The 15,401-nt window shown below is 44.3% G+C and overlaps 1 protein-coding gene across 1 annotated transcript in view; it reads left to right on the forward strand.

The window, feature by feature from the left end:
* Nucleotides 1–231: 231 nt before the first annotated feature.
* The window catches only part of SPTLC1 (serine palmitoyltransferase long chain base subunit 1), a 51,421-nt gene continuing 36,251 nt past the window's right edge, over nt 232–15,401 (forward strand). Inside the window, exons 1-5 of the mRNA XM_055310436.1 lie at nt 232–326; nt 3,187–3,294; nt 5,243–5,337; nt 14,604–14,697; nt 15,268–15,340. Coding sequence (XP_055166411.1) covers nt 270–326; nt 3,187–3,294; nt 5,243–5,337; nt 14,604–14,697; nt 15,268–15,340 — 427 coding nt within the window. The 5' untranslated portion in view covers nt 232–269. The remainder of the gene's footprint in view (nt 327–3,186; nt 3,295–5,242; nt 5,338–14,603; nt 14,698–15,267; nt 15,341–15,401) is intronic.

Raw genomic sequence — 15,401 nt, forward strand, 5'->3', positions numbered from 1 at the left:
TTAATGCCTCCTTCCCGAGGGCCCAGCACGGGTTCTGGCACAACACCTGTCGGAGGAGCCCCCTCCGGGCTCGCATCCCTGCCGGCCGCCAGGTGAGCCCCACGCCTCCGAGGCCTCGGGTCCCGCGTTCCTCCAGCGCGCAAGCGCCAAGGGGCGGGGCCCAGTCTCTCCAGCCCCGCCCCCAAGCGCTGCTGCGTCACTGGGCTGCGCCGCGCGCTGTTTGACGTGCCCGCGACCCGCCTTCCGGAAGGAAGCGCCAGTGGCTGACTATGGCGGCCGCCGCGGAGCAGTGGGTGCTGGTGGAGATGGTCCAGGCGCTTTACGAGGTGAGCTTGGCGGCCCGAGCGGCCCACGACCATACCCAGCCCCGCAGGCGTGGGGCGGCTCTGGCGGACTCGCGGTCTGCGACCCACGCGGGGTTGGCTGGGTCACGCCCTGACCCTCGGCTCCTCTGGCTGGAGGGCCCCGCGGGGGAGCACCGGCGGGAGCGGGAACCCAGGGGCGCCTTGGGCTCGCGGACGGGGGGCGGGGGGTGAGGGGCGCTCAGGAGAGGAGCAGGTGGGAGGGGGCCAGGAGCGAGGCTGGGCTTGAAAACCTGTGGAGCTGGGAGTGATGGTAGGACGGGGTGATCGCAGCCCGGGGAGGTCGTGGGGGCTGTGGGGCAGGGGGCAGGGGGCAGGGGACAGGGCTGTGTACTGGAGTTTGCTTTTGTCCGGGCGAGGGGTCACGAAAGCCGAACGATTCAGGAACTGGGAATACGAAATCGTTTCCCATTCTTCCACATGCGCCACGTTTTCTGTTCTGTAAAGATACAACAATTTTTAGAGATTTTTTTTTTTTAAAGGCTATTCCGGATAATTAAGGGTTTTTTTTGAAAGGCTAGCTGAGCCGCGCTACCCGGTGCAGGAGCCGTTCAGTGTGGTAGCCACTACCCACATGTGGCTGCTGGGCCCTTGAAATGCGTCCAGTGCAAGCGGAGGGACTGAATTTTTCCTTTGATTTCGTTTAGATGTATATTTTTACAGTTAGGTGGTGACGGGTGGCTACGGATCTAGAGGCGAGGGCTAGTGCACTGATCAAACAGGGCAAAAATTCCTGTGCTATATTATAGAGCTCCTCTTCATTGAAAGCGAGCCTCAGATTTTCTTCTGATAATTCTGTAAAACTTGAACATAGCTGCTTACTGGTGAGGGGGGACCCTGGTGCCTTCCACTGCGAGACTTACCAGGACTTCCTGAAAAAAGAATTGACAACAGATGTGGTGTGAGTGATGGCCCACCTTAACCTAATTATGGTAACTGAGATAAGAGCCTCTGAAATTGAAGGGTTCTGTGTGTGTGTGTGTGTGTGTGTGTGTGTGTGTGTGTGTGTGTGTGTTTAATGACCAATTTTCTGTTCTGTGTTGTTGCTTCCTTTTTGAAGGCTACCTAACTGACCAAGAGTGAGGTGTTCTCTTAGATGTGACATTCCCAGGGAAAGAAGCTGCGTTTGTGATTTTGATTTAATTCACTAGACAGTCTCTCAGTTTTTCTTAGGGTGATTTCTTTGTGGAGCGAGATGCTTAGAGACTTGGGCAGATGCTTGCCTATTAGAGTGCAATTGTTGAGAAAACCGAAAGAATGCTTAGACCACAGTCCTTATTCTTAAATGAATTGTATTCAAGGGGGATCAGTATGTTTAAAAATCATCTTAAAGAGAGATTTCCAGTCTTTTTTTTTTTTTAAGATTTTGTTTATTTATTCATGAGAGACGCACAGAGAGAGGGGCAAAGGGAGAAGCAGGCCCCATGCAGGGAGCCCGATGAGAGACTCGATTCCCAGACTCCAGGATCACAGCCTCGGCCAAAGGCAGACGCTAAACCACTGAGCCATCCAGGGATCCCCGAGATTTCCATTCTTGTTTCCAGTTTTGATATAGTTAGTGTGTAGAATTTGAGGGGTCTTGTACCCAAAAGAGAAATAATAGTGTGTGTATGTGACATGTATGTAGTTAGAAAACTATTTGTGTATTGACTTATTTACCTACATTCGAATTTGTCTGCTTTTCTTCTGTCCACATTCTAGATTTTTTTAAACAATGAGGAATCATCTTCACTTTCTTTTTGTCTAATGTTTGAAAATGATTTGTGATTATGTTCTAAACACCTCTTTTAAATGACTTTCCAGTGCCAGCCTATTGGAGTGGATCACTTTATAACTGTGGTTTACAGTCAGTTACAAAGGTCGGAATCTTCCACACACACCTAGAGTGTCTAGTTATGCAAAACATAAAAGCCTGGCCTTTATCTGGGAAATGCACAGTTGAAAAGAAGACTTGGCATGGATAATTTTAGTAAGGTGTTTTTAGGCCTGTTGACATGGAACACACCTACACTGCAACTGCATACTTTTGGGAAACTGCTATAGGAAAAAGACCTGCCATTCCTTTTGGCATTTATAAAGCTTTTTTTTCCTCAGCCAGGATCCAAGAAGGTTTTAAAGAGGCTTATCGGGGATTCGGAAAATATAGTAAAATGTGCAAAACTCCAAGAATTGTGGAAACTGATTTTCTGATAACTCCTAACTCATCCATGGTGTATTGGGTCGCTAGAAGCCTGGTGGAGCTGTGAAATGTTGGTTACTGTTCTTTCCTACCAGTAGAAATGTACATTATCTGAAGGATCTGATAGTTGACATTGTTCCTCATGTTGGGATTCTGCATCAGATTTTATTTTAAGAATTAAATTTCTTTCTATAAATCTTTTTTTTTTAGAGTTTTTTAAAATTTTTATTTACTTATGATAGTCACAGAGAGAGAGAGAGAGGCAGAGACATAGGCAGAGGGAGAAGCAGGCTCCATGCACCGGGAGCCTGATGTGGGATTCGATCCTGGGTCTCCAGGATCGTGCCCTGGGCCAAAGGCAGGCGCCAAACCGCTGCGCCACCCAGGGATCCCTAAATTTCTTTCATAGAGAGGTGTTAAAGGTTTACTATTAAAGATTTTCCATGTGAAGGAGAAATTGCCAACTGTTAGAAATGGGGAAAGGAGTGAGTAGAAATGAAAGGAGTTTTAAAGATTAAGTTTTAATCTTAAGAAGTAATAGGTTAAAGGTCATGGAAGACAGTATATACAGGTACATTACATTTTATGTGCAGATTTTTGAAGTGTTTATTTTGTTTCTTTTTTTGGTTTTTGACTCATTCTTAGGCTCCTGCTTACCATCTTATTTTGGAAGGAATTCTGATTCTCTGGATAATCAGACTCCTGTTCTCTAAAACTTACAAATTACAAGAACGATCTGATCTTACAGTCAAGGTAAGAAATTAAATCTCTTTTATTTATTACTCAGTGTTTGATTACAGTTGCTACATCTTTTCAAAGAGTATTTGTGGTAGCTTACCTATATATGTTGGAATGTTTTCTGTAGTGAAATAATAATATTTTGTGAAACAATATACGCTCCTGATAATATTTCAAATAGTGAGACACACTTGAAATGAAAAAATCAAGGGAATCAAGTGTGAAAAAATCAAGGGAAATGAAATATCAGGGAAGCAAAGTTGGAGAAGCCAGAAATAAAGTAGACACCCAGAGGAACACCCTGCCACAGAGCTCTGTACTTTGTCAAGGGGAATCAGCAGTGTTAGGGATAGATGGCAGAAGGGAAGCATGGACAGGGACAGGATCTCCAGGATCTCTTGCCAATGTGCGGGATTACATGAGCTGCTCATGAGGAGCACCATGAGGAAAATGAAGGATTTCCCTGTATTCTTCATAAAGGAAATTTGGAGCTGGAAAGAATCCTCTCATCTCCCCACCCCAAACTGAATTGTGACACATTCTCTGGACCCAGCCCAAGCCAGGCAAACCTTAGGAAGTGGAAGTGTAGAGGACCCGTGGCATTGCCCACATGGGGTTCCATTAGCTGGAAGGATGAGGCGGCTGGTAAAAGAGAAGCTTACCCTTTTGGCTCAGGTGGGAGCACCTAGGAACTGTGCCCAGAGCAAGAGGGAAGCACGTTCTGACTGCACTGTCGTTGCTGTCACTGCCATCATCTCCCTGTCTAGCCCCTGTAGCTTTGGGCCAGAATGTTTAGAGAGACCAGTGACTGTGAAAAAGGTTTTTCCACAAAAATCTCTACAGCTTTGTTCACAAAGTGGGTGCACTGAATGCAGCTCGGAGATCATGGAGATGGAGCACTCAGGGGAACAAGTGCAAGATGGTGTCGAATCAACGCAGACTTGCGGCAGTTGCTTCCCTGCTGGCACTGACGGGCTCCCGCTGTCCTCGTCGTTACCAATAACTGGAGGATGGTCAGGCAGTGTCCCCCACAGGACATTCAGCCTGCGGTTCTTAGGGCCAGTACGTTCTGGAAACCTGGCTGAAGCAGAGTAGGGGATGTCTTATTGCATGATTTTGTGTAACCTTTCCTGGGCCAGTGGATATTTGAACCTCCATTTGGAGAGATGCCCTGACCTTGACCACAGATCCCTCCCTCCCCCACCATTTTGTCCTGACTGCCTTGTGGGATTAGTGTGCCATGGAATACTCTTGATATCATTGCAGTAAGATTGGGCCATCCAGGACAGAGGTCCTGTCTCTGCTGTTTCCCTTGGTGTTTCAGAACTCCTTGTGAATGATCAGGTGGCCATGAAACTGGTTTCTAGCTTAGCTTTTTAAGTAGTTTGAGTTTTTATTTATAAAGCCATCAATCAGCAGCCCGGGTGGCTCAGCGGTTTAGCGCCGCCTTCAGCCCAGGGCGTGATCCTGGAGACCCGGGATCAAGTCCCACATCGGACTTCCTGCATGGAGCCTGCTTCTCCCTCTGCCTGTGTCTCTCCCTCTCTCTCTGTGTCTTCCATGAATAAATAAATAAAATCTTTTTTAAAAAAATAAAGCTATCAATCCATACTACACATTTTTTAAAGAGAATGACTAGACATAATTTTAGAGTAATCCTCTGAAAGCCAAAATTAGCAAGATTTGGTAATCACAGACATCTTACCCTAAAAGCCGTGGAAGAAAAACAAAACTGTGTTTTTAAAGCTTAACTTTGGCAACTAGATACAGTGTCCTTTTGTTTTATGGATCTGCAGTTTCTTGAGTATGAGAGGTTTTGAATGGCTTCTAACCTCTGTCTTCATGGTCACAGGTGGACAGATGAGCAATTTATTGGTTGGTTGATAATAGAAGTATAGGAACAAAATAAGTCACTGTCCTGAGACTAGTACCCTGCTGTATTTTAATTTCTTTTCTCCTGTAGGAAAAGGAAGAACTGATTGAAGAGTGGCAGCCAGAACCTCTTGTTCCTCCCATCTCAAAAGACCATCCTGCTCTCAACTACAACATTGTTTCAGGGTAAGTTGGTTTGCTTCTTGAAGGACTTGTATCTTTGGTTTCCTCTAGGTATCCTTGCCAAAGCATGCAGAGGTTTACATAGTATTTCTTTTTTAACAGAAAACTCTGAAGATCAGAAACTCCCTGCCTTGGTGCCCAATATGTAACTCTCTTTTAAGGCTATATGGACAGTTTTTATAGTCTCCAATTTGGGCATCCAGTTTGTCCTTTTCTTCCTTTATAAAAACAAAACAAAAAAACAACTTTTTTTTGTGAAATAATACAGGTTCCCAATAATATTTCAAATAGTGAGACATACTTGAAATGAAAAGCAACACTCCTGCCTTTTCTTAGCTTGATTGTTTCTGATTTTAGGTCTTTTGTAGGTAACCTTTGTAACCAGATATTAATAGTGTGCTCACACTTCTTAGTGATTAGCTGTAGACAGCAGCACTTGACTCTCAGTACGAATTCTAAAACGTGACCTTCCTTGCACTGCCTCTCTCCCTGCTTCCGGGGTCTCGTCTGTCTTTGTGTTTAGTTCTCCTGTTGCTTATCTTTGCTTTACTATATATACTTGCTTAAGAAGTATTTTAAAATTTACAGGAAATATCTGACACATGTATTCCCCCTGTCCATAATTAATAGGCGTTACCATTTTGCTTTCTTTGTTTCTAATCTATCTTAAATAAAACATTCCAAATATATATAAAGAAACCCCTTTCCATCTACCACTTACTCCTACCTCCCACAAAGGATAGCCATTATCACAAAGTTGGTGGATGTCTTTCACTTATAGTCATATTTTTTTTTTTTTAAAAAAAAAGATTATTTTAGAGAGAGAGCATGCCCAAGAGTGAGGGGGGCTGAGGGAGAGAGAGAATCCTAAGCAGGCTCTACACACAGCACAGTCTGACATGGGGCTTGAACTCACAATCCCGTGATCACAACTGGAACCAAAATCGACTAGGATGCTTAACCAACTGAGCCCCCAGTCTCCCCTATGTTTATACTTATAACACATATTCTTGATGCCATGAAGGTATTCGGTACTTTGTCTGATAGTGTGATGCAGCACGTTCTCCCGAGTATATACTTCCACTTCTGGTCTACTCTCAGGGAGGCTTGCCTTCTTCACTCTATGGATTTCTTTAGTCAATCTTTACATGTTTTGAACCCAGACTTACTCATCATTAATGCGGTGGTTATGAAGTCCTTCCTCACCCCAGAGGTCGGATTTTCCTGTTTCTGTATGGTGGCCAGCTATCCTAGCGTTCTTGGTAGAATTGTCCGTTTTTTTTACCTACCGAGTAGAAATTTCCCTTTATTGGTATCCTGTGTGCCCTTCTGTCGGGTCTGTTTCTGGCTTTATTTCTATCCTTTCAGTGTATTTGTCTCTCCTTGTGCCAGAACTTCATATAAATAGCACAGCTTAGGAATAGGCCTTGACTAGAGCAAGTCCTCACCTCCTTGTCCTTCAGAATGGCTTGGGCTATTTGTGGCTCTCTTTTTCGAGCTTCAGTTTAACTGATCTTATTTGACCAGAAAAAGAGTTTGGGTTTGTGACTAGCAGTGTACTGATTTGGATTAATTGGAGGTTCTTTGGTACTGAATCTTATCACTGGGTACCTGGTGTATCACATAGGTCTTTCATGTCCTACAGTAAAGTTATGTAACTTTCTTCATAAAGACTGCCTATCTTTTTCTTTTTCTTTTTTTTTTTTCCTACTTTTTACATTGACATAATAGTAGGTTCACACGCAGTTGTAAGAAGTAATACAGAGAGATCCCACGTACCTTTCATTAGTGTCCACCCACCCTACGCCTGCTTAACAACCAGGACGTGAATGTTGTGTATCTTTTAACGCATTCATCTCTATAACGCATTCATCTCTAGGAACCAGGGTGTGTTCATGCTGTCATGAGGAGCATCTTTTTCTTCTGTTCCTGTGTTACCTACGCTGGCTAGGACACCTCCCGTACGGCTGGATGGTAGTGGTGACAGAGACCTCAGTGTCCCGGTGGCTTCTGGGAGATAACCTGTACCAAGTTACAGGTTTCCTATTTCTTCTGCATTTGCTAAGGGAACTTTTTCATTCATTTTTTTAAATCAGAATGTTAAATATTATCCCATGTTTTCCCGTATCTATTGAGATGATGGTATGACTTCCCAGCTCTAATCAGTTACTATGTCAAATTATACTGATAGGTTTTTCTAAATGATGTATAGCAGTTAAGTTTTTCAGAGAAAAACAGTCCACCATGCCACCCTTCGTCACCCCAGAGTCCCATTCTCTCCACGTAGGTAGGAAGTGGTATCCTACTGCGGTTTAGGTTTGCATTTCCCTAATGACTAATAGTGTTGAGCATTTTTTCATGTGCTAATTGGCCACTTACTCTCTTTGGAGAATAACTACTTAACTCATTTGGCCATTTTTTAATTGAGTTGTCTTTTTTATCATTGACTTACAAGAGCTCTTTATGTATTTTGATACCAGTCCCTTATCAAATATATGAAATTCAAAGATTTTCCCCCATTCTATGGATTTGTCACTTCTCTGACAGTGAACTTTGAAGCACAATTGTTTCTAATTTTAATGAAGTCCGGTTTATCTGTTTTGTTGTTTTCTTGCTTGTGCTTTTGTATTAGATCTTAAAATCCTTCTCTCATCCAAAATTACTAAGATTTACTCCTTTGTTTTCCAGGAGGAGAGCTCAGTGTCCCCATTTTTCATGATGCAGATGTATATTTGATTGCTCTTTTCACCATGGCCCCATTCTCTCAGCTGTCCTTAGGACTTTGAGTTTATGCTCAAGCCTTTCCAGAGAGTAAATCTCCTGTCTTTCTGCAGAGCAGGAAGGAGATCTGAGCAAACGGCTGCTTCTTATAAGATTTCCGAACCATCTGCATGCTCACAGGGAGATGTTCCCATAGCGTGGGAGCATTCTCCAGGTGTTGTGGCTGAGCCTCTCATGGTCAGCCCACCTGCAGCTTCCCCTCTGGTCTCTGACTTCTCAGATACAACTTGTCCATCTCTCCTTGCATCATGGTCTTAGTAGCATCAGCTATTTAGACCTTGGAGGCATTTTACGTGCCATTAGAAGGAACGAAAGGCTGACGGGTTTTTCTCTTCATTCTGTTTTGTTTACCAGAAGTCACTGATGGGTTTTCCTATTAATTCTCACCTTCCTGGAATAAGGTCTACTTAACCGTGGCTGTTTGGTTAGTTTTATACATTCCCAGTTCGTGTTGCTAATAACCTGTGTGCTGACAGAGGAGTTTTGTTTCTTTCTTCTTTGCCCTGACTGTGCCTGGTAGAGTTGGTCTTAACATTTTCTTATCAATTGTATTGTAGGCATGCTGACCACATGGACTGTCGTCGTTGGCCCTCTGTCTTCTTCATGATTGTTCAGTGACCTCTCTCAGGGCTCCGTGTTCAGGCTCCACGGAGGTTAATGTCTGCACTGACCGGAAAGGGGGAAGGCTTGTTCTCACCTTCTGTACATCAGGCACCTTAGGGGAACTAGTAGGGACCACTGGCGTACAGAAGGCCCCACTTTAAAGAACTGCCTTGTGACATCACCACCATGCCCTGTGCTCCATAAAAGCTGGGGCCTAGATCTTTTGTCCTGAATTAATGTCTTCAGTGAGTCCTCCTAGCTGCTCAGGTCTCCTTTTTTTTTTTTTTTTTAATATTTTATTTATTCATGAGAGACAGAGAGAGAGAGAGAGAGGCAGAGACACAGGCAGAGGGAGAAGCAGATTCCAAGCAGGGAGCCCGACATGGGACTCGATCCCGGGACTCCAGGATCACGCCCTGGGCTGAAGGCGACGCTAAACCGCTGAGCCACCCAGGCTGCCCTCGGGTCTCCTTCTTGAGAGGGTTTGGTTACCGTCATTTACTCATTGTCCATTTCTTCTTAATGTCTTTGAATGTATTGGCCTGAATTCAATTGAAGTAGTTGATAGGCAGATGGAACACACACACACACCCTTTACGTACACATGTATAGAGGAGCTCTGCTGTGGGCCATGTGTCCCTTGCAGGTGGTGATCGTGTGCGTCCCATTCTCAGATTTGCCAGGGACTCTGTGTTAGTTTCTCCCCATGGGGCCCTTCTTGTGGACATGGGTGCTGACTCTGTCCTCTGTCTCCCCTGCTGGTCGGCGCCCACGCCAGGCAGCGCTCTGCTCTCGGGTGCATTAGCCTTTGTCTCCTTTCATCTGTTCGCCCACTCACCTGCACCCACTCAGCCACCCCATGGAAATACTTGTGCTGAGCTTTCACTCATCACATGATGGCATATATTTCTAAATGATTAAAATGATACATTTTATTTTTATTTTGCATGTATTGTTAACCTTAAAAATAGTTCTTTTTATCAACAGGAATGGGTTTATTTGGGAATAAAAATTACAATTTGGGACCAGGAAGCTAAACCCTAGGCAAGTCCAACAAACAAGGGAGAAGAAGATTATTTTCTGGAGGAAGAGGAGACATTTGAGATGGGTTGCTTTAATGTAAGTTTATTAGAGAAAAAGCAAGATTTCAGGGTGGTGAGGGTTTCTCGTTAGCTGAGTTGCAGGGTTGGTGGATCCTTGGTAGGAGATGCAGTGTCTATCTCTCCCTATTGCCACCTGTAACTGGAGATTGACTCCTCTGAGGGTCTGTAACGGACAGTTCTTCCTGTGATTGACATGGAGCCATCTTGCTCCCTGGCCAGGCCATCTGCCAGCATCCCTAGTCCACTTTAGCACGGTTTCCTGATGTCAATTTTCACACTACTTTTGGAACCACATTTTAACGGTTTATGAATGTATATTTTTAATTTTGTGCTCCAGACTTCATTCTGATTTTTTTATTCACACTTAGTTTTTTGAGCATATATTTCAGTGCCCACTCTGTTCCAGGAATATGCTGAGCACATACAGTAAATCACAGTTCTGGGACAGACAAACCCAACAGTGAAATAAATAGAATGCAAGCTGGTGTTAAATGATAATGAAAAAAATCTCAAAACAGGGCAAACAGAAGATGTGGGAGGGCTGGATATACTTCGTGTTCATTCCTCCTGACTGCTACACGTGATTCCGTGGTGTACTTAGCTGTTTCCCTCAGGATACCAAAGCTGCCTGTGCTCCCCACTGCCACACAGAATCTGGTGGGATCACTGTCCCCTTGTGGAGCTGCTTGAGTCTCTCTGGAACGTGCCTGTCTAGTTTCCCTGCAGGGCTTCTCTGCATGGAGCTCCATCCATCTCTGCTCCCCTGAGTTACTGTATGGGGATCCACATTCGCCACAGCCCTGTTTGGCCACATTGTTTTATTTTGTATTTTTCTGATTATTTGAACCATTGAGTATCATATCATATACTTACTAGCTTCTGTGAATGCCTCCTCATATCTTTTACCTCTTTTTTCCTGGATTCCTAGCTTCTTTTTTGATTTGCAAGAACCTCTTACACCAGGTAGACTTTAATCTGTGGTCTGATTTTGATGTAGTATTCCATTATGTTCATTTCAAGATCCACGCTCTTGTTTTTCCTGTTTTAAGATCTCTGAAATGGGGGTGCATCTTATGGTTGCTGAGAGCCGTTGTTAGCAAGGGTGTCCTTGCCTGTGTATCCATGAACTTACTGCCAGCGCTTGAACTGAGTCGTGAATGTTGCTGGCAGGTAAGGCGGTGTACGGCAGGAGAGAGGCCCAGACTCTGAGCCAGTGAACACAGGCTGCAGCAACTCAAGCTTCGAACGTCCCTTTGTAAATCTCTGCTGCCTGTTGATAATCACAGCTTACTTTCAGAAATGCAGTTCGATTGAGGGGAATGATGAGTTTAGTCCAGTGGGAAAGTTCCAGCATCACAATTTGAAGCATGGGGGCACTAACCTGTCAGGTGTTATCAGGGATGATGGGGGAGCATCCTCCTGCATGAGACAGGTACTCTCAACAGCAGGAAGGAGCATATCGGAGGAGCACCATGAAATCCATGGCTTAGCAGCAGGAAGAAAACAGTTGGGGGCCTTGGGTAAAGAGGTTAGGGATGTGTTGACAGATTTATCTTACGGTTTCCCTTTTAGATGTGCAGACATTGTGACAGAAATCTGTGTCTATGCAAACCTAGTAGAACTTCTCATTGTCGACTCAGAAATCATAAGCACACATAAGAAAACATCATTACATTTTCATCAGCACTGTTTTTCTTTCTTAATGGTACATAAAAAACAGTGACAGCATTGTAGATTCAGGGACATACAGTAAATGTCTATCACCCAGTCTGTTTTGTCTGTGGTCTCTTCACTGAACCAAAATCTTTTTTGTGGAGTAAGACTCCACAGGCAATATGGAGCCTAACAGGGAGCCTGAACTCACGACCCTGAGATCAAGACCTCAGCTGAGATCAAGAGTCGGACACTCAACCAACTGAACCACCCAGGCGCCCAACCAGAATTCTTAATTTTGACTCTAATTCATCCATTTAGTCTCACTCTTTGAGTGTGGGGAGAACTTGTTCAGAAATCATTTCTACTCCATAGTGGCACAGGACAGTCTTCTACGTTTTCTTCTATTATTTCTTCTATAATATCTCCTAGGTTTTTAATATGTCTAGAATTCACCTTTGTCCATGTTTATCCAATTTTATTTTTCTCCATAGAGAAAGAAATGTGTTTGATTTGGTAGTTTGTGGAGCAACTGCTGTCATTCCCCAGGTATTAATATGTACACTGGTTCTCTTGAGTTCTAGAGTCTCTCATTACTCTGGGTGCCTGTTCTCACATTGGTGCCCCACCCATCATTAATGGGGTTTTTTAATACTAGTCTCCTGGGAAAGCACTGTCCCCCTTACTTCTAAGTTCACTTTGCAATACTGACTGTCACTAATAGTGAGGTTGTGGTTTTTTTATTAGAATGGGGTTTATTTTCCCCCCTTCTCATTCTCTGAGGCTTTGATCTTAGGGTTGTCTTTTTAGATTGGCTCTATTTGCTTCTGTGAGAGACCCTTCAGGGTCTTATGCTCCAGCATTTGCATGTCCAGTGTGACATCCCTGCAAGCCTGCGTGGAACACAGGCGTGAACCTTCCATTTTTTTTTTTTTAAGTTTATTTATTTGTTCATGAGAGACAGAGATAGAGAGAGGCAAGACACAGGCAGAGAGAGAAGCAGGCTCCTGCAGGGAGCCGGACGCGGGACTCAATCCCGGGACCCCAGGACCACGACCTGAGCCGAAGGCAGACGCTCAACCACTGAGCCACCCAGGTGCCCGAGCCTTCCATTTCTTACCGGAAATTGGTTTCCTTCTGCTCCAGGTGCCAATGGAAACAAGATCCCTGTATCTACATCACAGTGCCTCTTGGCAGTTTATCAATTGGTCAGGAGTTTTGGGCCTACTTTTTCTTGATGGTTTGATTTCTCTGCATATTAGTTTTTGTAGAATGGCCTTGACTGTTCCAGCAGCAACCTTTAGTACAGACTTGTCTCCATAGGGATTTTGTTTTCGCATCTCTTTGTGAGTGTCATCACTTCCACACCAGGAATATTGGGAAGCCTAAGAAGCCTTGAGAAGTAGGCAACTAAATGGCATGGTGGATTCAGAGTCAGAGCAGGTGGTTTGAAGGAAAAGAAGGAAGGAATATTTAGACAGCACCTCTTATGGACCAGGCACTTTTATAGCAATTACCTGAAAGGTAGGTCTTACCCCCACTTAAGGATGAAGAAGCTGAGACTCACAGAGGCCAGGGAGCTGCCCCGGGCTCCTGAAGCCTTAGGGAGCGATAATGCATGTGGAGTCCATCTGACTAACTGCACCCTGTGTTCTTTTCCCTAAGTCCTCTGCCTTCTGTGTGAGTCTCCCTGCTTCTGGGGGTCATTCTCTTCCTTCCCTGATTGATTCTCCAGCATCTTCTATTTCTCTCCTAGAAAACTGATTCTGTTGAAATGTTACTGAGAGCAAGGTTTCCCAGTCTTTTCTGACTGTAGTGCATCTAGCAGAGCAGCCTGTGTGCACAGCAGGGCATTTGTACCCCTGAAGCAAGTTCGTCCCACAACCCCAGGCCCTGTGTGCTATGCCAGGCGCTCTGATGGTCTCTGTATTGCTCTGTTCTCACGGCTTCCTTCCACTACAGGAGGCTGGTCATGACTAAGTTGGCCTCACTAGCTCCTGACCCACAGTTTGGCCCTGTTTTTGAAGCATGGCTTTTGGGAGAGTTGTCAGCAGAGGACTAAGTCATTTCAAGAGCTCGTCTCCTGTCCCAGCCCAACTGAGATCCATGCTCCTGTGCTGCTGGCCACCCTATTTCTTTTTTCCCCAAGGGACAGGGAAGGAATTCCTCTTTTATCAGTATTCCAACCCTAACTTTGGAACTTGGAAACATATTCTGCTTACTTTTTTAGTGTCTTTCTATGGTTAATATGTAGTTTTAAACTACCTAACTGTAAAGCCATAACTACTTCTACCTATTCTTGCTTTTGATCTAGATGTTTGTATATTTCCTTCCTGTTTGTCTTATTCCAGATTTTTTTCGAAGGTACTTCATTCTTTCACTTAGCTACTTTTTTCTTAATGAGTTTTAAAATCAGAGCAGAGGGATCCCTGGGTGGCGCCGTGGTTTGGTGCCTGCCTTTGCCCCGGGGCGCGGTCCTGGTGCCCCTCTTTTTCTTATTTTTAAAATGTAAAATCAGAAAGTGGTGCATTAAAAATCAGCCATTAATTCTATTCTTATTAGGCTACCTTGCAATACTTAAAAAAAAAAAAAGTGAGCTGTAATTCCAACACAGATCATGGCAAATCTTTGCTCTGATTTTTTTTTTTATTTTTTATTTATGATAGTCACACAGAGAGAGAGAGAGGCAGAGACACAGGCAGAGGGAGAAGCAGGCTCCATGCACCGGGAGCCTGACGTGGGATTTGATCCCGGGTCTCCAGGATCGCGCCCTGGGCCAAAGGCAAGCGCTAAACAGCTGCGCCACCCAGGGATCCCATGGGATCCCATGGGATCCCATGGTGGGCTCAGTGCTCAGTTCTGAGTCTGCTTAAGATTCTCTCTCCCTCTGCCCCTCCCCCCATTCAAGCACATGCACTCACACTTCTCTCTATGGAAATAAATCTTTTTTTTTTTTTTTGAAATAAATCTTTAAAATAATTAGTTAAGGTAAAGAGCTAGGAGACTGGTATACAAATAGGGTAGTGATAGCACTTCTGTCTTGTGTGCCACCAGGGTGATATGGTGATGTGATAGCGTGTGCCCTATAATGTGAATGTGCGAATATACCACTCTCCTCTCTTTCCCCAGCCCTCCCAGCCACAACATTGTGGTGAATGGAAAAAAATGTGTAAATTTTGCCTCATTTAATTTTCTTGGATTGTTGGATAACCCTCGGGTCAAGGTAAGTAGCACCTATGCTGAAGACAGCATGACTACTTAGGAGATTGGGCATGAGATAAGACACATGCAGATCATCAGAAAAGGCTCTCTCCGCTGGCATTTGCCATTACTCTTTGTTGGCATAGCTGTGACTTGGGTTTTGACAAAGGGTGGGCAATAATGATGTGGGTTAGTGGTGGTAACGTCCAGAGAACATGTGAGCCAGACCCAGGTAATCGTCAGACATGTGCACATTGCTCCGTGTCCTGTGACGATTGTGAGCCAGTGAACCGTTCTGAGGAAAGACATGCCCAAAAATGCCCCCCAAAATATATATATATATATATTATAAAGGCCTTGAGTTAACCACGTTTTGATAATCAAACTAATACAACTTTTCCATGTTTTAAGTTCTGTCCCTTAAATCTTTACATGTGTCTGCTCTTCATATCCTATTGTTAAAATTGCCACAGTTCTAAGAAAGGAAGGAAAGTAGTCAGGGGTGGGGGGAAGTTGTGGCTTACAGAATTGGAAATGTCAGTTTTGAACCCTGAAAGACATATTATTGAAACCTGATTTTTCTTCCACAAAGGCAGCAGCTTTGGCATCTCTAAAGAAGTATGGCGTGGGGACTTGTGGGCCTAGAGGATTTTATGGCACGTTTGGTATGTTTCTGCCATACTTTTCAAACTACTTAACTGCTTTTAAAGATTGATTCAATTTCAT

Source organism: Nyctereutes procyonoides, unplaced genomic scaffold (genome assembly GCF_905146905.1).
Source record: "Nyctereutes procyonoides isolate TBG_1078 unplaced genomic scaffold, NYPRO_anot_genome, whole genome shotgun sequence".
Lineage (NCBI taxonomy): Eukaryota > Metazoa > Chordata > Mammalia > Carnivora > Canidae > Nyctereutes > Nyctereutes procyonoides.